General features: G+C 38.6%; 1 protein-coding gene across 1 annotated transcript in view; it reads right to left on the minus strand.

The window, feature by feature from the left end:
- ISM1 (isthmin 1) overlaps nucleotides 1–22,091 on the minus strand; it is a 40,731-nt gene that overhangs the window by 16,658 nt on the left and 1,982 nt on the right. Inside the window, exon 2 of the mRNA XM_083369797.1 lies at nucleotides 1,587–1,826. Within this exon, the coding sequence (XP_083225923.1) occupies nucleotides 1,587–1,826 (240 nt within the window). The remainder of the gene's footprint in view (nucleotides 1–1,586; nucleotides 1,827–22,091) is intronic.

The following is a 22,091-nucleotide window of genomic DNA, read 5'->3' on the forward strand; positions in this document are numbered from 1 at the left end:
CGAGGAGCTGAATACAATATTTTGTTACTGAAACAGATGCAGGCAAACAATCAGCCAACAGATAAGCACTGTGCTCGTTTCCACTGGCAGTAGGTTAATGCAATCCTAGAAAGTCTTTCTCAGCAGTGGATGGTTGCTATTTTAAAGTATAAATGTTGAAGCTGCCCTTCCTCAATCTCCAGATGTGTTTAGAGTGACAGCTTCCCGAATTCCCAGCTGGAATGGTCAATGGGCAAGGCAGGTTTAAATAAATATTTATATTAAGCCTAAAATAGGTAAAGAGAAGACGAAATAGGAAGAAATTGACTACTTTTACATGTATCCACTTGAAAAAATGTGCTGGACTGTCATATACAACATTACATACAGTAGATATACAGTATTCACTTCTATTCACAGGCAAACATTCTATTTTAGAATATTGGAAATATTCTAAATACTCCCAGAAGAAGTTGCTTGAGATCTAATGCTGACTCTAAATTTAAGGTCCCTAACCTGGCCTACAAAAATTCAGATGACCATGAGACAGCAGCAAAGGATACAAAAATCTCTGTTTGCTGCCAATTAATGGTTATCCCATTTTGTTCAATCCAGTTATGATTTAGAATAGAATAGAGCAGGAAGGGACCTTGGAGGTCTTCTAGCCCACCCCCCTGCTCAAGCAGGAGGACTTATACCATCTCAGACAGGTGACTGTCTAGCCCACGGGTCGACAACCCGCGGCTCTTTGAACTGTCTCCTGCGGCTCCCAGCCGCCCGGTGCACGCGCACCTCTCCAAATGGAGAGTGGCACCGCCCGTTTGGAGAGGTGCGCGCAAATATGCAAATTTGATGAGTTCTCCTTTAATTCCCTCATCTAAGTCATTGATGAAGATGTTGAAGAGTACTGGGCCTAAGACAGAACCTTGTGGTACCCCACTGCTTACTTCTCTCCATTTGGATATAGTGCCATTGAGGACTACTCGTTGAGTACGGTTTGCCAGGCAGCTACAGATCCATCTGGTGGTGATGTTGTCTATTCCACCTTTTTCTAACTCCTCAGGGTAAATTACCCTATTTAAATTAAAATTAAAACTATGCCTTTAACTGCATACATTTTACCATATAGATGCTGTGGTAAGATTCCTTTAGTGTTAAAAAAATCATCCAAGGCAAAATTAACCACTCCAACATTAATTTCCACTTTCCTTTTCTGTGTTCACATTACAAGCGAAGTCTGTGAAACATCTGATATTACACCACAGCTAATAATGAGATTTCAAGTCAATTAATCAATAAGATGCATTATTTAATTCAATAATGATTTCAACTACACCACAAAAATTTAACCCTAGAGCAGAAATACAGGAATTTAACAAAGCACCCTTTCCTTGCACCTGCTATTGTCATATTTTTTCACATAGAGCCCAAATATTTAATAGGATTCATGCAATATTATTTATTTCCTTTGTAATATCAAATGCCCAATTATTATCTTGCTTTTCCCCCTTTGTTCCTGTATTTGGAAGTGCTTTTCAAAACAGGTACATGTTAAGTCCACGATCACTTTAAAATAAAATTTAAAGAATAAAACAGAAGACCTTTACCTGGATGTTAGGGTTTTGCCCATTGATATCTGCTTTTGAGAAGTCAGGAAAATTTGGAAGATCGAAAAGGAAAGATCTGGGTCCATCTTTTTGCAAGGATGTATGTCCGTTCTGCTGCCTGAATCGCTGCTTGGCCAATGACCGATGTGCTGCCTGGTGACCAGGATAATTCTGTCGATCTTCTGGGTCTAATGTGAAGCTGCTTTCAAGAGATAAGAGGCTCTCTGTGTGAAGGATTTCCTAGAAGGAAAAAAGGAAAGAAATTCAATTTTTGTAGATCCGAGAAATGATATTAAGCTGGATACCATGAGGTTTTGCAGAAGTAACTCTGTTGTGGACATCTGTGGGTAGAGGAAGGCAAAAGGGGAAATGACAACTTCTGTGTGATCGTTTATAACACAAATTACACAATACGAAAGATCATTGCACCATTTGTATGACATCATGATACCTAAGTCATTATCTGGAACTCACTATGGCTTGTTACACACCTTACTGATTCTGGCAGTGGTGCTTTATGTACATTTCTGCAAAAAAAACAACAACCCCGTGAGATGTGGTACAATGACAGATCTCATGCCTTATGGAATGCTTTGTGACCTTGAATAAGACACTTCATATGGATTTCAGCTCTTTTAGGATACAAAATTTTGGTGTTAAGTTGGAAAAGATCTTTCTGAACACAAAAGAATCCTTCGTTCAAAGAAGAAGGGCTCCAGTGGATCCATCTTATGTTAAAGCTATCAAAACTTTTGCGCTGGTGAAACGAAAAGGCACATGTAGAAAAGAACCAAGCTCATGGCCCTTGCCATGGCATGCCTACAATCAAGAAAACAAGTCCATAACGTTTACAGTATCTATTCAAGGGTACTACATGTTTCAGTTCTATATGCTTCAGTCCTCTATCCTCTACAGCAGGGGTGTCAAACTCGCAACGTCACGTGACGTGTCGCGACGTATTGTGACTTTTTTTTGCCATTGCTGGCAATGGGGTGGGCGCGGTTTCACCATGATGCCTCCGGCCCATGGGCCGGCAGTTTGACACCCCTGCTCTACAGCATAAAGGTCATTAAAACTTTTGCAGTGATGGAAAAATAAAACTACAAACCACACGTCAAACAGTACAACAAGCTTCCCAATCACATACAGTACATGGTCTGGAGGAGGCAAGAGAGGAGAAGTAAAATCTGCATTGTGATGTTGATGGAATAACCTTCCTATTATAATTGATTTATTATGTTGCTTCTAAAACTCAAATACTTTGGCCACCTGATGAGAAGGAAGGACTCACTGGAGAAGAGCCTAATGCTGGGAAAGATCGAGGGCAATAGAAGAAGGGGACGACAGAGAATGAGGTGGTTGGATGGAGTCATTGAAGCAGTAGGCGTGAGCTTAAATGGACTCCAGAAGATGGTAGAGGACAGGAAGGCCTGGAGCAATGTTGTCCATAGGGTCATGATGGGTCGGACACGACTTCGCAGCTAACAACAACATGTTGCTTACAAATCTGTAAGGTGCCAAACTTGCAGTCTTGCTGAGGCATCACAACACACATATGATTTCGATGAAATCCTCTGCAGATATCTCTTACACCACACTACATAGTCTGTGCTGCTCCTCAGTATATCGCAATCCTGTCTCCTCACTTGATGTCTAGCAATACAAGAAAGAAACTGGCAATACATCTATATGACTTTTGCATTCGCAGGGCAAGGAAATAAATAGAAAGTGGGTCACGGATATTCTGCCAGGCCATTTTGACCCTTGCTAGTTTGCTGGTGTAAAAGTTGGAGTTTTTAACAGCTGGACCCAGATGTTTTCAGTTGCCATCTAATGTGAGAGCTACATTCTTGAAATTATGAAGGTTAAATTGAGACTGATGCAGAAAGGGGAACATATGCCAGGCGTTATTAAGAAGCTTTGAAAGCCTTAGTGCTTGCATAAGAAACTTCGGGTTGCTCATTGGAGATGAACACAACTATAATGGGGGGTGCAGAAAAGGAAACAAGAAAATCCGAAGCTTCAAACTCTGTGTCAATATTTCTTTTTTTAAAAAAATAGTTATGTTTTATGGGCACAAACATAACAATCACAATAGGCAATGTCCCATCATTTCTAACAAACATGTTGCATTGTTCCCCTTCTCCACAATTTGGAGCTGAAAAGCAGGCAAGAAAAGACTCTCTATGCTCCAGAAAGTGCCTCCAAGGAGTAGCACGGTTTTGGGGACAATTGCCCTCTTCTAAATTCTGTGTTTGGGTAAAAGCTGTGACTTTAAACATACTCAGAAATCTCAGGAGACCAGTAGAATTACAGAGATGGGCCTAAATCTAGAAGGGCAAAAGTTATAGATAACAGGTTTGTGTTATGTTTTAAAAGATATTTCTAATTACACTAAAAAGCAGCAAAAGGGGGGGAGGTAGGGGGGAGGAGGGAGGGGGAAGGGGGGTTTTTTAAAGGAAAATTGTATCTTAAAACTTTTCAATAAAAAAAATAAAATAAAAAGATGGCTGGCTCAAGATCTGCAAAGGTCTTTTTGACTGAATAAGGCTGAACCTGGATCTCACATGTACTAGTACAATTTAATCTCAACCGTACAGTATCTCTAAATTTCTTATAGATTTTGGACTACAACTCCTGGCTATTGGCTATGTAAAATATAGGTCCCAAAGTTTCCTGTCCTTGCTTTGTGACCCATCAAGCATCCTTATGCAGCCTACGGATGTTTTTTGAAAACTCGGGACTAAATGTTGCTGCTCCAAGGATGGATCTGCTGCTAGATCATTTTTCACAGCCACCTCCTCCCTGAAGACATGCTGGTGAATGTTTGTCACGTCTCCAGGCCTTATTGACATTGCCAGCTTTATTGCTGCCAACATTGCTAGCCACCCAACAGTTGATTGGCAGGCCAGCTATTCCTTTGTGTCCTGCAGTTATCGGTCATGTTGCAATGTGGCACTTTGTTCTCTATGAGTTTTGCTGTCCTGCTCAAGTATACCGTCACTGTCTAGAACAGTCTTTTCCAATCCGGCGCTCTCCAGATATGTAGCACTACAATCCACGTTGGCTACTCTGATTATGGAGGATGAAAGTTATAATTTAATTAATGAGGAAGGCAGGTTTTTTTTTTTGAAGATCTATTCTAGAAGGTCCTTCCCCATGTTGATTTCAGTTGGGCTTTTAATGATGGGCATGAAAGTTAACAATTTGCTTTAAATCCATGTGGCTTATTTGAAAGATTTCACACAGCTGTTTCAGGTTTCCAGCAGACAGATCTTCTGTAATCATTTTCACTTTTCCTGCCTATCGCTTAAAATTTTCAACATCTTGTTCCAGATTTATTTCTGGAATTATCATCTGCCAAATAATATTTTGTAAATAAATTTTTTTGTTTATATGGGTCACGAAAACCAAGAATTCACTATTCATTTAGAAGTTAAAAACAATGTAAGTATGCAATAGGAAAAAAGCTACATTTACAAAAAGAAAGAAAGAAAAGAAAACCAGAAGATCCTGGGACAAGCAACCTATTTAAGCAAAAGATACTTTGCCTGACAAGGAAGTCTCATTGGTGGTATTCTTCATTTAAAGTTTGACATAGTTAAGCCTGGAACTGAAATAAAATAAAAGTTTGTTTCCAAGAACTCTAATTAAGATCTAAGCCAGAGAAAATGTTCCACTTTTCATGTTTAATTCCCAAATGTCACATTAAGAGAAAACAACAACCCATTATGGTGTTGGAGTGAAATGGTTGTTTAGATAGGTAGAGGTAAAGGCAGATAGATAGACAGACAAACAGACAGACAGACAGAATAGGCAGGCAGGCAGGCAGGCATATGGAATAAATGAATAGAATGGAATGGAATAGAATAGAATAGAATAGAATAGAATAGAATAGAATAGAATAGAATAGAATAGAATAGAATAGAATAGAATAGAATAGAATAGAATAGAATTCTTTTATTGGCCAAATGTGTTTTGACACACAAAGAATGTGTCTCCAGTGCATAAGCTCTCATTGTACATACAAGTAATAGTGATAATCATGATTATATACAACATGGAAATACATTCCCCTCCCTTCCAAAGCCTTTATAAAAAAAGGCTTTGAGGACAATTCATTTTGTTGATTTGCATAAGCATAACACAGTTGGGTTGCAAAACTCCAGATGACATTAGAAGGCAATTACAGAGACAGAATTAGTAGCCCTTCTGCTGGTTAGATTTTATGCTTGTTGTTGTACAATGTCATTCTGGTTTTAATTTTCTTTGTATTTTATTTATTAATTTTTTCAGCTGGTTGCATTGACTGTCACGTTTAGTGCAAAAGTTGGATATAAATCTAATGAAAGAAACAAGAAAAAATTTACCACTATTTCATATGGTTGCAGGATTTTCATAAAGTGGTCTCTCCTCTTGCTGTTCAGAGCTTTTCAACTCTTTTTAACTCTTTTTAAAAAATCTTTTTAGCCTTTGCATCAAACTAAATGCTACAGTTCATGCTACAAATTCAAAATACATTAAGGTAGTAATTCTCTATATTCAATAAAGTTTCTAAGAATGATAACTATCCTGCTTTCTGGAATATATAAAATATATAAGAACCATCAAGAATGCCCTATGACCCCTTAGCGTAATTTCTGAGGGTAAGCCTGCATTATCTTTAATAACATATCAATTAATTTAAACTCCCAAAGAAGCCGGCTAGTGAAACAAATATGTCTAGCTTTGAAATTTTGTTACAAGTGCACCTGGATTACTCTTATACCATGTATAGCAGACTATTGGACCATTGAGAGGAGAAACAGTAGACTTGGCCTTTTTTTGAAGCTAATAATGGACTAAGTGATAGTCCAGGTTTCCAGAACACCTGGTTTATAATTAAAAATATTTAACACAGAGGCTTCAGATGAAAGTCTGTAAGAACTGTAATACCCACAGTACACAGTTCCTTCCTGTAAGCAACAAAGCATACATGAATAAAGCTCTGCTACACATTAGGAGTCTCTGGCTTGAAAATTAATGAATGCAGCCTCGTTTCAACATTGTTCAAGCCCTAACCCTCCTCTCTGCCGATGCTCTATTGTTACAACATCAAAGACCAACTGCTGGCTCAGATACAGTCAATATGAAAAGAGAAGAAGGCCCCTTAAATTTACTGCTTGACTGCATTCTCTTTAAACGGATGGCACCACGGTCCTCTTTCAAAGGAGGTATCCCAGACATAGATCATCTTTATAGGACACCATGTACAATAAAACAAAGCTATAATGTTACAAAATGCAAAAAAAAAAAAAAAACAACCCAACCCAACAACAAATAATGTGGAGCACCTTTAAAGACTCCCCATGAGGTGAACATTCAATTTTTTAAAAAAAAAAATCACTGTGGCTACCAGTTTGTTAAATCTTTGGCGTATTCCACCCATGGTTCAAAGCTTATCAATGATATTATTTAACCGTTTTATCTTTTAAAAAAAATCTGAATTATAATTTAGCTGGGTGTGCATTTCCATGTTTGATATTTTGAACTGTTTTTTAATACCAGGCAGCCTTGGTATATTTAAATCTTAGAATCATTTACTTAGGCATTTCCGTAAATTTACTCACTGAAAACATCAAATTATATTAAAAAGATCATTCCCCGATGTCACTATTTTTATCTTTAAATAATTTTAATCATGATATATCTCTGACCGATAAAGTAGAAAGCAAAAAAACTTACCCCCTATTAAACTGTTTTGTTTCCAATCTGAGCAATGAATGTTTTGAAAAATACTTGGTCCAAATAAAGCTTAAGATCGGTTACACATAAAGCCTCCAGAGTCTACTTTTTAATTCACTACAAGAAATTTAACCCATCCTTACTATTGAGCTATTTTAATGTCTGCAGATGCTACAGGTATGTTAAAAATGGGACTGTAGCACCGTATAGGAAGTACAATACTAGATGGATGAAAACCACATCCCCAGTCAGAAAAGGCATAGCAGTCTTGATGGTTTTTTTAATCACAATAAACCAAATAATTAAGTCCATGATCAACTAAAATATCAATCAATAGTGAAGACATCTTCATGTTTTCCAGAAAGTATTTATTCAGGATGTCAAGCAAAATATGGGGAACTCTGGATGGATATGATGCAAGTAGGAAGACAAGTGTAATATTCTAAGAGTTAAAATAAAATACATCAGAAATAGTTTGGATGTAGAGTGCTTGCTTTGGAAAAAAACAACTTTAAATCAAATAAATGATGGTGACATTTCTTCTATCATATGTAATAACTTCACTACATACCCACCATGCAATATTTAGAAGCTTATAAATGTACTTTGAAATATGCTGGTCTCAAGTTAGCAACTTTCTGCAGAGAGAAAGTTGTCTCACATAGCATTGGTATTCTGAGTATGTAAGTGCTGCAGTAATAGGAAAAAAGGAAGAAAAACTAAATGATTTCCAAATATCTCTTAGAGGAACCTGAACTAAACCTTCCATGAATAGTATGGCTGGACTTGAAACAACTTTGCAAAGAGCTGGCAAACATTTGGAATCTTTTCCACACGTGTCCCTATGTCCCCACTAATACTGACTCTTGCCTGGTACTTCAGCCAGAACACCTGAGTCAAGTTTCTGCTCCCTAGACAAAAAGCACGATTTTTTTGTTTGCAACATTTCCTCTGGAGTTATAAGTAGGCTTCCCATTGGCAGGAATTCCCACAATGTCCTGCAATTTCTTCTTTTCTCATGTAACCCAAAAGTTGTTACAATCATTATTTCTCAGAAGACAGCTTTGCTTCTCCCATCACAAAATGGGGAATGATACGTTATTTCTCCCTTTTATTCCCCTTAATTTGAAGGACAGAACAAATGTGGTAAAGAAAAAATGGGAGAGTTGGCGGTTTTTTTTGTGCCCTCCCATTGCCCCAGGAGAACGCTGGTTAGTTCTGTTGGAGAATGAATACAGCAAGGAGGAGATGTACATATGATGCAAAATGATGCAGAGTTTCAGCAGCTGTTTGGGTATATCCTTGGAACAAGCCTCCCCAACTAAACGTCCTTCAAATGTGCCAGCTTTCATGAGAGCTGCTACTGCAACACAAGAGAAGATTTTTGGGACAGCTGTTCCAAAATAATTAGTATTACTAGAAACATGCTGAATGGAGATAATATCACAGCAAGAAACAAAAAATTATTTTTTAAAAAATCAGTTGTTGCAATCTTAAGAAGTCCTGATAGGAACAAATTGTAGCATGTTACTTAAATTTTCTGACATTGATGGCTTAATTCTTGAAGAGATACAAGAAACCTTTTTACTCCCTATACCAGGATTTTTTAAGTGAACTTCCAGGTGATTTAACTCTACTGTCCCAAATACTCGGCTTCAAACATTTCCTGATCAATACACTTCTGATCTTAAAGCATTTATCCCATAATGTTTTATATTGCACACAGTTTCACTATCCTTTGTTTTTTTTTCAACCTGATGGGCATATTCTATTTATATTTTTCCAGCACAATGTTATAATAAAATATAGTAAGACAGTTCAAAGGCAGAGGATGTTCAGCTGCTTTATATACCATTGGGCCCCTTACCAAGGCACAAGATGGGAAAATTCACGTGCACAGGCGCACGGAAACACACACAGTCACTCACTCACTCACTCACACACACACACACACAATCCCACAGGATGCTGGATTTTATAATGAACGATTTGCATTGGACCCAAAAACACTGGGAGCAGCACAACTGTTATGCAAGTGAATCACATAGTTCATAATTACCTGCCCTGGTGAATAATCTGGCCATATCATTTTGAACTAATTGAAGATTCCAAACAGTTTTGAAAGACAGACCTGCATACAGAACGTTATAACAGCTAAAATGGGATACCACTAAGGCAAAGGTTGCTACAGCATTATCATGCATTCCTAGGAATATGTGGATTTGGCCATTAGACTTCTCTGTGCATATATTCTCAATTTCAGGTTCAGGCTGATGCCCACGCTGCAAACCTGCCTATTCCGAAGGAAGCATAAGCTCATTTCAACACAGGTAGTGCTCCTATAATCTGATCTGTGGTTTCAATAACATGAATTCAGTTTTCTGTTGTTTCTCTTACATAAATCCAGCTTTCCGTGCCTTCCTCCAGTCCCTTACTAGACTATGTTTACAGCTTGATTAGCTCCCATGGAAGTGAGATAAAAGCAAGAGCTTTCATCTCAAAATATTGGTGCCATTGAACCCAGCAGAGCCTGTAGCAGTTTCATAAGCATGATGAATACTATGAGAGACTTCGTAAAAATTCAAAAGGGTGCCATCTTGCACCAGTGGTTATTGTGCCAGACTTCAGAAGCACCCATTTCTGAAATTATCCATCTATTCTATGATAGCTGTAAAATGGAATCAGATAATATATCTCTGGCCATGACTTTTCTTTTTCAATTGTTGCCTAATACCTAGGTAATATCTCATAAATACTTAATATTTAGACCCTGCTCTAAATACCTGAAAGAAAGTAGTCCAGGGCACATATCAACGTACCCTCTTTAAATGCATGCAGTAGATTGCTTTAAGGAAGTTCAAACGCTGACATGAAAACTGGCATGATTTCAATGTTTCAGCTTTAATTAGAGGTCAGTACCTTTTGGTAAAGTACAACTCACTGGCTTGGATCAGAAAAGAGCTGCGTTCTGTTTTTAAAAATGAACCAATAATTTTGGTCCAATACATCATTGATAGAGCAAGAGAAGGCAAGAGGGTAGAGAAGTAAGAGAACATTGCCTAGATTAGAGGTCCCCAACCTTTTGGGTACCAGGGACCGGTTCTGTGGAGAGAGGTTTTTCCATGAACCAGAGGATGCGTGGTTTTGTGTGTTGTTTGAATCCCGCAGATGGGGCTTTGCTTGTTTGTGCGGACCGGTTGCTGGCATGCTGCGGCTTGGTACTGCTCCATGGCCCTGGGGTTGGGGACCCCTGGCCTAGATTGCTCAGGTCCTCAGATGTCTGTAGTGTCAAGCACTGAAGCCTCTTGTCTTCTTGTTGCTGGATACCATTTTCTCTCTCTTTCAACCTTCCCACATTATGGACTTTTCAGTACCACTCATGTCGCATTATAACTATTTATATTTATTCTATATTATAACAACATACTTTACATAAGACTTTAATAAGACTTAAGCCTTCCGTTATGGCCTTAAAATAACCCATTTTGTATACATATCACCAAATAAGATAAATGATGTTATTTGCAGAGGCAGGGAAATCTTGTAACCCTTTCCTTCCCCAAACACACACAAAGGTAGCAGTGCTGGTCTGAAAACAAATTCATTGTTGGGAATTATCTTCACTTGAGCCAACAAGGTAAAAGGTAAAGGTTCCCCCGCACATGCATGCTAGTCGTTTCCAACTCTAGGGGCCGGTGCTCATCTCCGTTTCAAAGCCGAAGAGCCAGCGCTTGTCCGAGGACGTCTCCGTGGTCATGTGGCCAGCATGACTAGACGCCAAAGGCGCACGGAACGCTGTTACCTTCCCACCGTAGTGGTCCCTATTTTTCTACTTGCATTTTTTTACGTGCGTTCGAACTGCTAGGTTGGCAGAAGCTGGGACGAGTAACAGGTGCTCACTCTGCTACGCGGCACTCGGGATTCGACCCGCCAAACTGCCGATCTTCTGATCGACAAGCTCAGTGTCCTAACCCAGTGAGCCACCACGTCCCTTGAGCCAACAAACATGATACCATAAAGTGTGCATGATTTCCAATGCTCTTTCTTACGTTAGGTGATACAAATAGAAGCTTTGGAAGAAGAAGCAATTAAGTCCACAAATTAGGTCTGGTACTGTGATATGAATTCTGCAACAATATGAATATATCACGAGCCATGAGCCATGATAATATGAACAAGTAACAAGCCATGAGTCGCATTTATAATTTATACAATACATATACAAATATGCTTATTTTTTTCAATGCAAGAGCAGCAAACCAAATAAGGGAAGGGAATTAGATATACTCCCGTTCCATTTATAATCCAAAAGCAGAATTCCAAATTAATGACAGAGACCAACATAATTGGGAATGTTCACTCACTTGGATCTGGGTTTCATAATTTTTTTTAAAAATAGTGAACGTGAAGTTACTTGTTTGTAAAAACCTTCTCAGGTCTGGTATCCTTCAGGTGCGTTGGGATTACAATTTCAAGGATTCCCAACCATCAGACAGAAGACTGGTTTACATATCTGCTTCATTTCTAGCATCTTTGTATATAAATTTCTGTAACATTATTCTATTCTTTGGGGGGGAGGGGCTTTAATTTGGATTCCTACCCTGAGAAAAGGGTTAGGGGGCCTCAACAGCCCCTTATAATGTTTTGATTCTATGAACTTTGGAAGTTGCTGCCAGAAGAAAAAACATCTCATTGGATTGGTAAGCCAATATTTTATAATGTGATTTGTTTCATCTGAGTTTAAAGTTATGTACGTTGGCCATTATAGTTTTTAAACCATTATCTAAGATTTATACATTGATTGGGACATAATGGCTGTGAGTGCCATGACATTTCTTCTCTCAAATTGTGCAGAACCCAAATTAATTAATTACTTATTTGCTCCTGCATCGCTGCAAAGATCCAGCTCATGCCCACCCTGATATTATTCTGTAAGGGGGATCAAGCTTTGTTTACCTTGTTTAGATGGGTAGGTGTTAAAGCTTGCTTTATTTTTATGTATTTTCTGGTTTAATGTTTCTGTTGTGAGTTTGGTTTTGGTTTTATAATTGTGATTGTTTTAAGACTACAGGTAATCCTCAATATACAATCCATTTAGTCACTATTCAAGGTTACAATGGTACTGAAAAAAAGTAACTTGTGACTGGCCCTGGTATGTACAACCATCACAACATCCTCATGGTTGCATGATCAAAATCTGGACGCTTTGCAACCCGTGCACACATATAATGCTTACAGGGTTTTGGGTTCCTATGGTCATGATTTGTGACCTTCCCGGGGGTCTTCACACAAGCTAAGTCAATGGGGGAAGCTGGATTCGCTTAATGATTACACTATTTGCTTAACGACTAGGGCATAAAATCAGGGGTGACTAATTGAACAATTGCATCATTTCACAGTGGATGTTCTGGTCCCAATTGTGTTTGCAAGCCAAGAATTACCTGCATGTTACCTGAAGATGAAGATGTCAGGCTAGTAACGAAACATTCAGAAACCAACCCACAAGCTCGGGAGAACAAACCTTCACCCTCATTCTACACCCAAGCTACAGATATTCGCCACTATTGCTAAACTATTTGTATCACATTGTAAACTGCTGGGAATCAACCTTGTTTCAGTGATATATTAGCACAGTACATACATAAATGCTACACACACACACACACACACACACACACACACACACACACACACACACACACATATATATATATATATATATATATATATATATATATATATATATATATATATTTGTGTAAATTACTAACAAAGAATTAAAGGGAAACTGAGATGCATTTCTGACTCCTTAGTCGTCATCAGCCAGCTATACCCTTCTGAGATTCGAACCTGGGCTGATTGCATATGAGGCAGTGTTATTTGCCTCTAAGCCACAAGGTCTCTCTCGCTCTGTTAGCTTTTTTTCTGCAAGGGAAGATATGTTTCAAATGTTAACTATTTAGATTACCTTGCTAGGCCCCTATTTAGGTAATCTAAATAGTTAACATTTGAAACATATCTTCCCTTGCAGAAAAAAAGCTAACAGAGCGAGAGAGACCTTGTGGCTTAGAGGCAAATAACACTGCCTCATATGCAATCAGCCCAGGTTCGAATCTCAGAAGGGTATAGCTGGCTGATGACGACTAAGGAGTCAGAAATGCATCTCAGTTTCCCTTTAATTCTTTGTTAGTAATTTACACAAATATATGAATTGTCCGGTGTGACTACTGCCTGTTCGATAGCCTTCAAGATAGGCTGAAAACAGGAAATAAAGATTTGCCCCATGTTTGGGGCCTAGCAAGGTAATCTAAATAGTTAACATTTGAAACATATATATATATATATACATATATATATATATATATATATATATATATATATATATATATATATATATATATATATATATACCGAGTGCCGCGTAACAGAGTGAGCGCCTGTTACTCGTCCCAGCTTCTGCCAATCTAGCAGTTCGAAAGCACGTAAAAATGCAAGTAGAAAAATAGGGACCACTACGGTGGGAAGGTAACAGCATTCTGTGCGCCTTTGGCATCTAGTCATGCCGGCCACATGACCACGGAGACGTCCTCGGACAAGTGCTGGCTCTTCGGCTTTGAAACGGAGATGAGCACCGGCCCCTAGATTTGGAAACGACTAGCACGCATGTGCGGAGGAACCTTTACCTTTATGTGTGTGTGTGTGTGTCTGTAAAATGCATGTATTTATATATATATATTTCACTGTTTTTCTGAAGAACATGTGGAAAGAAAAAATTCAGGTACATACATGCACCAATGATACTGAATGCTTCAGCTTATGTGCATGAGGCCTGGTGTTGCCTAGTTTGGTAATGAAACATTTGGAAGAAAAACCAAACCAAGAACCCCACCACCTTGCCATGGTTTTGTTTATACTTATTACTTGTTAATCTAGTCAATTCTGTATAAACATATATAATTGTTATCATTATTTCCTTTGTTAGTGTGAGTAGAATAAGGTAAACATATCAAGCAGGTGGTTTGGGGTAACACAAATGGCGGCATGTTATTGGTTATTTAGTTTGGGTAATGAAATGTCTGCAAAACAACCCAAAAAACAAACAAACAAACAAAAAACAACCAAGCTCAGAGAGCACCAAGGACCCCTTTTTATAATATATTTACTGTCAGGAAAGCTAAAGTGGTTAGATATCTAAATAAATATTGACGTTATCAAAATTTATTCTGGACTTGGAACTTTCCTACTGTATCTCTATACTTGTGAGATTTTTTTTAAAAAAAATTTGTTTTAAAAAAGAAAGAAAAAATATAGAAAGGTCCATACTACATAGTTCCTCTATGGTTAAAATATAGGCTTTAGGGTTTTGTTTTAAGAACTTCCAAAGAGAATATTTATCTGCCACTTATGGCAGAATGTATTTTTTTTCAGAATTCCAAAATAAGTGTGTATGTGTATGCATGCCTACATTATGTTCACTAAAATTTATGCCAGTGCAAATTAAGTCTGCCAGGTATTACTTTTTTTTAAAAAAAGTTATTTTATTTATTTATTTATTTAAATTGAATGGCCACTCTCAGTGACTATTTAATAATAATAATAATAATAAGAAGAAGAAGAAGAAGAAGAAGAAGAAGAAGAAGAAGAAGAAGAAGAAGAAGAAGAAGAAGAAGAAGAAGAAGAAGAAGAAGAAGAAGAAGTAGTAGTAGTAGTTGTTGTTGGAAGGGACCTTGGAGGTCATCTAGTCCAATCCCCTGCTCAGGCAGGAAACCCTATACCATTTCAGGCAAATGGCTGTCCAGTCTCTTCTTAAAAACCTCCAGTGTTGGAGCATTCACCACTTCTGGAGTCAGGTTGTTCCACTGGTTAGTTGTTCTAACTGTCAGGAAGTTTCTCCTTAGTTCTAGGTTGCTTCTCTCCTTGACTACTTTCCATCCATTGCTTCTTGTCCTGCTTTCAGGTGCTTTGGAGAATAGCTTGGCTCCCTCTTCTTTGTGGCAGCCCCTGAGATATTGGAACACTGCTATCATGTCACCACTAACCCTTCTCTTCATTAAACTACACATACCCAATTCCAGCCGTTCCCTATATGTTTTAGCCTCCAGTCCCCCAATCATCTTTGTTGCTCTTCTCTGTACCCTTTCTAGAGTCTCGACATCTTTTTTACATCGTGGTGACCAAAACTGGATGCAGTATTCCAGGTGTGGCCTTACCAAAGCATTGTAAAGTGGCATTAGTACTTCACTTGATCTTGATTCTATCCCTCTGTTAATGCAGCCTAGCACTGTGTTGGCTTTTTTGGCAGCTGCAGCACACTGCTGGTTCATATTGAAGTGATTGTCCACTAGGACTCCGAGATCCCTCTCACAGTTACTACTATCGAGCAAGGTACCACCTATACTATACCTGTGCATTAGATTTTTCCTGCCTAAATGTAGAACCTTACTTTTTTCACCATTGAATTTCATTTTGTTAGATAGTGCCTAGTGTTCGAGTCTGTCCAGATCCTTCTGTATCTTAAGCCTATCTTCTGGAGTATTGGCTATTCCTGCCAGCTTGGTGTCGTCTGCAAATTTGATGAGTTCCCCATCTATCCCCTCATCCAAATTGTTGATGAAGATATTGAAGAGCACTGGGCCCAGAACAGAGCCCTGGGGCACCCTACTACACACTTCCTGCCATGTAGATGCAGTTCCATTGAGGACCACACGCTGAGTACGGCCTGTCAGCCAGCTACGAATCCATCTGGTGGTGATGCTATCTAACCCACATTTTTCTATCTTATCAAGAAGTAGGTTGTGATCTACTTTATCAAATGCCTTACTGAAGTCCAAGTAAATTATATCTACAGCATTCCTCTGGTCCACTAATTTTGTCACTTGGTCAAAGAATGTGATAAGATTTGTCTGGCATGATCTGTTTTTGACAAACCCATGTTGGCTTTTAGTGATGACTTTGTTTGCATCAAGGTGTTCGCTGATTTGTTGTTTGATTATCTTTTCCAGAATCTTCCCAGGTATTGAGGTCAGGCTGATAGGTGTATAGTTTCCTGGATCTATTTTTTCCACTTTTTTGAAGATGGGAACTACATCAGCTCTTTTCCAGTCCTCTGGTAGTTCCCCAGTGCTCCAGGATATTTGCAAAATATAGCTCAGTGGTTCTGAGATCACGTCTGCCAGTTCCTTGAGAACCTTGGGGTGTAATCCATCTGGTCCTGGTGATTTGAACTCATCTAGGCCGGACAGGTGCTCACTTACCATTTTTTTGCCTATCTTAACTTGCGTTTCTATTCTGTTTTTTATGGCACTGGTTTTGGTAGGTTGGACTGTTTTTTCCCTTTCCCTTAATGTTAATAGGATGAGACACTCAAGATTGTTGGCTATTGGTGCAACTGTGAGAATTTCAGATGGCACCTGAACTAGGTCAAAATTGATATTTACTACCCTAGTTTATTACTAAGGGCCAGAATCTAGTTTTAGTACCAAGATATGCAACTTGTTCAAACATACCCTTTAAATTATATTTCAGCTGAGTAATTCTAGCACTAAGTTCATCATAATGCATAAGAATTGGAGAAATTCAACACTTAAATGGTACTGCCTGAAGAAAAGATACTGACTTAGGATAGCAGAAATCTCAAGACAACTGTGAATCTGTTAATAAAAGCAGTTGAAGTGATTGTGAAAAAATTAGAAGAGATATACAGCACTTGCAGGAACTTGTGGTTTTCCAGATTACAACTCCCAAGTGTTTAGCCAAGATGGTTAATAATAGGAATGTTGGCATAGGTCAGTGATGCCAAACCTTTTATAGATCAAGTACCCAAAACCCGCCCCCGCTCTGCCCCGCCCGCTCTGCCCCCGCCCGCCTGCAGGACCACCCACCGCCTCAATGTCCTGCTGCAGCAGCAGATTGCCCAGGCAGCCCAGCAGCACCATAGCGGTCATGCCCTCAGCCCGCGCCCTGCAGCATCATCTGCGCATGACGGGGTGTGAGGGTGGAGTCTTGTCCGTGCTGCCCATCTGCTGTGTCCTTGGCTGTGCTGCTCCACGTGGGCCACGCTTGGGGGCGACTCTCCTCCGGGGTGCTGCTGGTGAGGAGGGGGCCACAGGGGGAGGCGGGGCTGGGGCAATGGCGCATGTGCCCACAGCGAGGGCTGTGAGTGCTGCCTCTGGCACGTGTGCCATAGGTTCGCCACCACAGGCATAGGTATTCTCAGATAACCAGGGTGATAAAAAGTGATGACAATTTAGTGAATGAATTCCTCTTCTATAATAAACCATGAAGTATCTTAGAGGCAGAAACTTCACAATATCTTGAATACTTAAAGAATGCTAATTTGGGGTTTATGATTTTTTCCCCCTGTACCTTTCAATCAGTTTTGACTCCTGGCAACTGCCTAGATAAGTCACTGCATTTTTCTTGGCAAGCTTTTTCAGAAGTGGCTCCCTCTGAAGGCTGAGGGAGAGTGACTGGTCCAAGGTCAGACAGCACGCTTTGTGATTCAGGCTGGACTAGAACTCGTAGCCTATTGCGTTTGTAGACTAGTGCCTTAACCGCTACATCAAAATGGCTCTCCTTTCCATCTTACTTCTAATAAAGTTAAAATACAGGAACTCTCTCTCACTCTGGCGCTTTTCTCTCTCTCTGTCTCTCTCTCTCTCTCTCTCTGTGTGTGTATAAAATGCAGTTATTTACCATGCACTCATGCTATGCAAAAAGAGCTAGGTCACTACTCTAAGCCTGCCCACAGAATTCTGTATTCATATTTTATTAGACAGATAGCAACATAAACTATGATATCCATTTTGGAAGGTCTGAGGAAAATAATAGATAGTAACATAATTAGTGTCTCCTGAATTAAATAAATGAGTGATGGTTTTTGAGCCTTTAGCCATTTTAGAACTCTGAATTTAAAACCTATTATTATTTGAATAAAATAATCACAAAGAATGGGGAGCATATAGTTGAAATTTATAGTCTCCACTTTAATTGACTAATTACTAATTGTGCCATCAGACATAACTGTATAACCTTTGAAGGTTGCTCGTTCCTACAGGAAGATATATATTAGAATTATGAAGCTATCACTGGAGCTTCTCCTTTAATTAGACATACTAAGAATTAGACAACCTTTTAATTTTATTTTAAAGTTTATTAAAGCCCAAACTGCTTCATTCAGATGCATCAACTCAAAAAAGGAAGGGAGAGCAAGGTCTGCTGTTTTTCCAAACACTTGCTACTCCAGGTTGAGTAATCCCTTCAAAAGGACTGCAAGATACATTCATTTCCCAATATTATGTAAATCAAATTGAATACCATCTCAGGTGGAACATTTGCCAGCCAGCTAAAATCATTACTCATTTGACTTACTGTCTGCAAGATCAAAAATGTTTCTTTCTACAGACATTTTTAAAGAAACATTCCAGATGAGCACACTGTTATGGCATGGAACAAGAAGGTAAAAGGAAAAAAATCAAGAAAGAGTAAAATTCATTTGAGCGTTATCTAAACAACTAAATTAACATTTTCCCCCCAAAAATCATTAATTCATTTTGCATTGTAAAAAATAGATTTAATATAGGTTACTTTTTTTTTTGGCTAAACAACTTTGCCCTTACACTTCCATCTGTTTAACTGCTTATTGTGACATCCAGTATATTTTTTGCCCTTAATGTTTTCAGGTTTCAGCTTTTCCAAAATTCAGAGCTGTAAAATCAATTGGGTTAGGAAGCCTGTAACTCTGAATTGCTACACATGGGCAGAATATATGAAATACGTACACTGGATCAGATGTTCAAAGCTGTTTAAGGGCAGGAAGTCAATTTAATAGAAACTGTTATGAGAAAGTGGAGAGATTTCATGAAGTCAGAAATCTGTGTATGCATCCTTGTGTTAAACAGAACCTGCCTTTAGAACTAGACAGTCAGTTTTCCTAAGCTTCCCTTGTTGACACTTATAAGTAATTCCTTCAGGAAGTCACTTTATTTGGACTTTTCATTAGTTCAGCTGCTTCCCTCTACTAAGAAAGGTAAATTCAGAAATAACCCAAATACCTCATTAAAACAATGCACAATCATCTTTAGCTCACTCTTTTATAAACATTCATAAATATAACAAATAAATAAATGCTACACATTATAGGAAGAAAATTCTTAAATCAGGAATATTCGATGCTACACAATGGCAAGAGGTCCTTCAAATGGTTGTTGCTCAATATTCCTATCCCTGAAGTAAACACACCTTAAAAATCAATCACGGGGTAAAGGAAATATTCTAGGCCACTAAGAGGACAGAAAATTCTATTTCTGAATCAGAAGATCATACATAATGGAGCGGGTCCAGATTTTGCAAGAAGTAAATCTGATAAAGTCACTCCAAATACAGCAGGTGTTTCTCAGATTTTCTCCATAAATGCCCTTTCTTTATATAACATATGAAACAAATGTCTGGTCTGTTAAAAATATGACAAACTTTATTCCATAGCCTAGTCTCCATAAAAAAAATTTGCAGTAATTATACTGTATATGCGTGCATTAAGAATTTCTTTCAAATCAATCAAAAATAAGATTTACTTTTAATTTTGTATGGGGTTTGTTTTATATTGTATTTCTCCACATGAGTTACTGAAATATGTTTTAGGTGGATACAAATATGTTTAATAATTAAAAACTTTCCAGCTACTTTCTTCAATCTGCTTAAACAATTTGTTGGGAGTGGATTTTTACAGATTTCTTTGTTTCTTACGGGTGCACCTGATTGGTAGATTCCCTTTCCTCTGTTCATCATCTTCTATATACAACAAAGAGTTTTGAAAAAAGTGTTCTCCAATCTTGTTTCCTTTAGAATTTTGGGTTTACTAGTTTCACACATTCACCCATCATGGTCAGTGGTTTGAAATTATGGAAGCTTTCAACCAAGACACCTGGAAAGTCACAGCTTGAAAAACCCTGGCAATAAAAGATCTTGTGCCTATGAACTCCGCCTCCCCCCACCCCCCCACCCCCAGTTCACACTCCTTGTACGTTGTTTCTGTTATGGAAATACACTAAGATTATCTGGAACAAGCTAGGAAAAAAGTAACTTATTTTCATTCATATTAATTTGCAGCCTTAAATTTGTCTATGTGTTTCAATAGCCAAAGATCTGTCGTAAATGTGCAGATAACATTTTCTGGCTACACAGTTTACTCAGGAGGAGAGACATTCTGTTGTACTGATGCACAGTAAAGTCACCCATACATTCCTTTTACATCATAAAAATTAAAACCTCCATGAAGGCCAGCAAGCTTGCTTTTGTAGCTTGGATTATGGTGGGCAACAGTAGCTTAGAAATTTGCAAAGTGTTGGGCTCCTTAAGCTCAGCTCCCCAATATTTCAGTCACTATCACGGGCCTCTTACACATTTTATCCAATAATACCAATTATCTAGAGAACTTGATGCAGAACGCAACTTAAGTTGGATTGGTATTTCTTTGCATATACAAATAATCAATTCTATCAATCGTTGAATTGTTCAGTACGTCATGAGAAAACAATGCATGTCAAGGAAGTGGTTTGCAGACATATAGCTGTATGCATAAGGGCATTCAATGAATGTCCTTTAATACAGAGGTCCCCAAACTTTTGGGCACCAAGAACAGGTTCCATGGAGAGAGGTTTTTCCGCGGACCGGAGGGTGTGTGGTTTTGTGTGCTGCCTGCATTCCATGGATGGGGCTTTGCTTGTTTGTGTGGACCAGTTGCTGGCATGCCGTGGCCTGGTACTGGTCCACAGCCCGGGGGTTGGGGACCTGTCCTAATGAATGTGGGAAGGTTGGGGAGACACCTGTCATATCCATAAGTGTTCAGTGCTCTATGCATCCATGGGGGAATAGGTTTTAAAAAGTCAATTTAGTGATCCCACCTATATGACCAAAGCCTCATCCATTTTGTACATGCATCATCACACACACACACATACAGGGCTCTAGAGCCGTTAACAGTCACAACTGTAGACTTTTTGACACCCTCGACCCTGTCCCACCCACAGATGCCACTGCTTGTTGCCCATCTATCATCCATGGATGTTCCTGCAATGCTGCACTTTGCAGTCAGAGGCACTAAGATGTTCCAGAGTGCCTGACATTCTGACATTATTTGCAACTTTTTCAAGAGTTATCTCTTTTCCCTTGATTGTGTAGCTGCCCTCTGAACTCCTGCATGCTCTGAAGTAGCTATTGGACTTTAAATCCAAACTGCTGAACAGCTCAAGAGATACTGAACAACTAAGAAGGAACTCATGTTCACTGCAAAATGGATATTTTCTACCACTTTTGCTTTTCTTAATTTTATATTATACAGTAGCTGAACTCGGACCCTGTCTTCTGGGTTCATTTCTTGGCCATAAGTCAAAAACATAGAACTACTACTGCAATCTGAACTCTGGAAAAGCTCCTTTTCTCTTCTCAAATATATCTATAATGTCACCAGATTAAATGTGTGATTTTTGAATGTGTTATAACTAGAACAAAGACTGATATCAACTATCCATCTGCTATGTGCTTAGCAGAGATAACAAGGGTAAATGTCTATGAAAGAAAATAGAAAGTCATTTTGTCTAGGGATTGTATCTTTGAGAGGAATCTATTCCTAACCAAGCACATTATCTGAAGTTAATTCCCTTCAGATTCTTAATCTGAAGTTAATTCCTTTCAGAATAAACACTTTTGCAGCAAAAATGTAATCTTACTTAATATTTCTCCAAATGTTTCTATGTGTAGAAGAGACCAGAGGATATTTGGGGT

Source organism: Vipera ursinii (assembly GCF_947247035.1).
Source record: "Vipera ursinii genome assembly, chromosome: 1".
NCBI classification, from domain to species: domain Eukaryota; kingdom Metazoa; phylum Chordata; class Lepidosauria; order Squamata; family Viperidae; genus Vipera; species Vipera ursinii.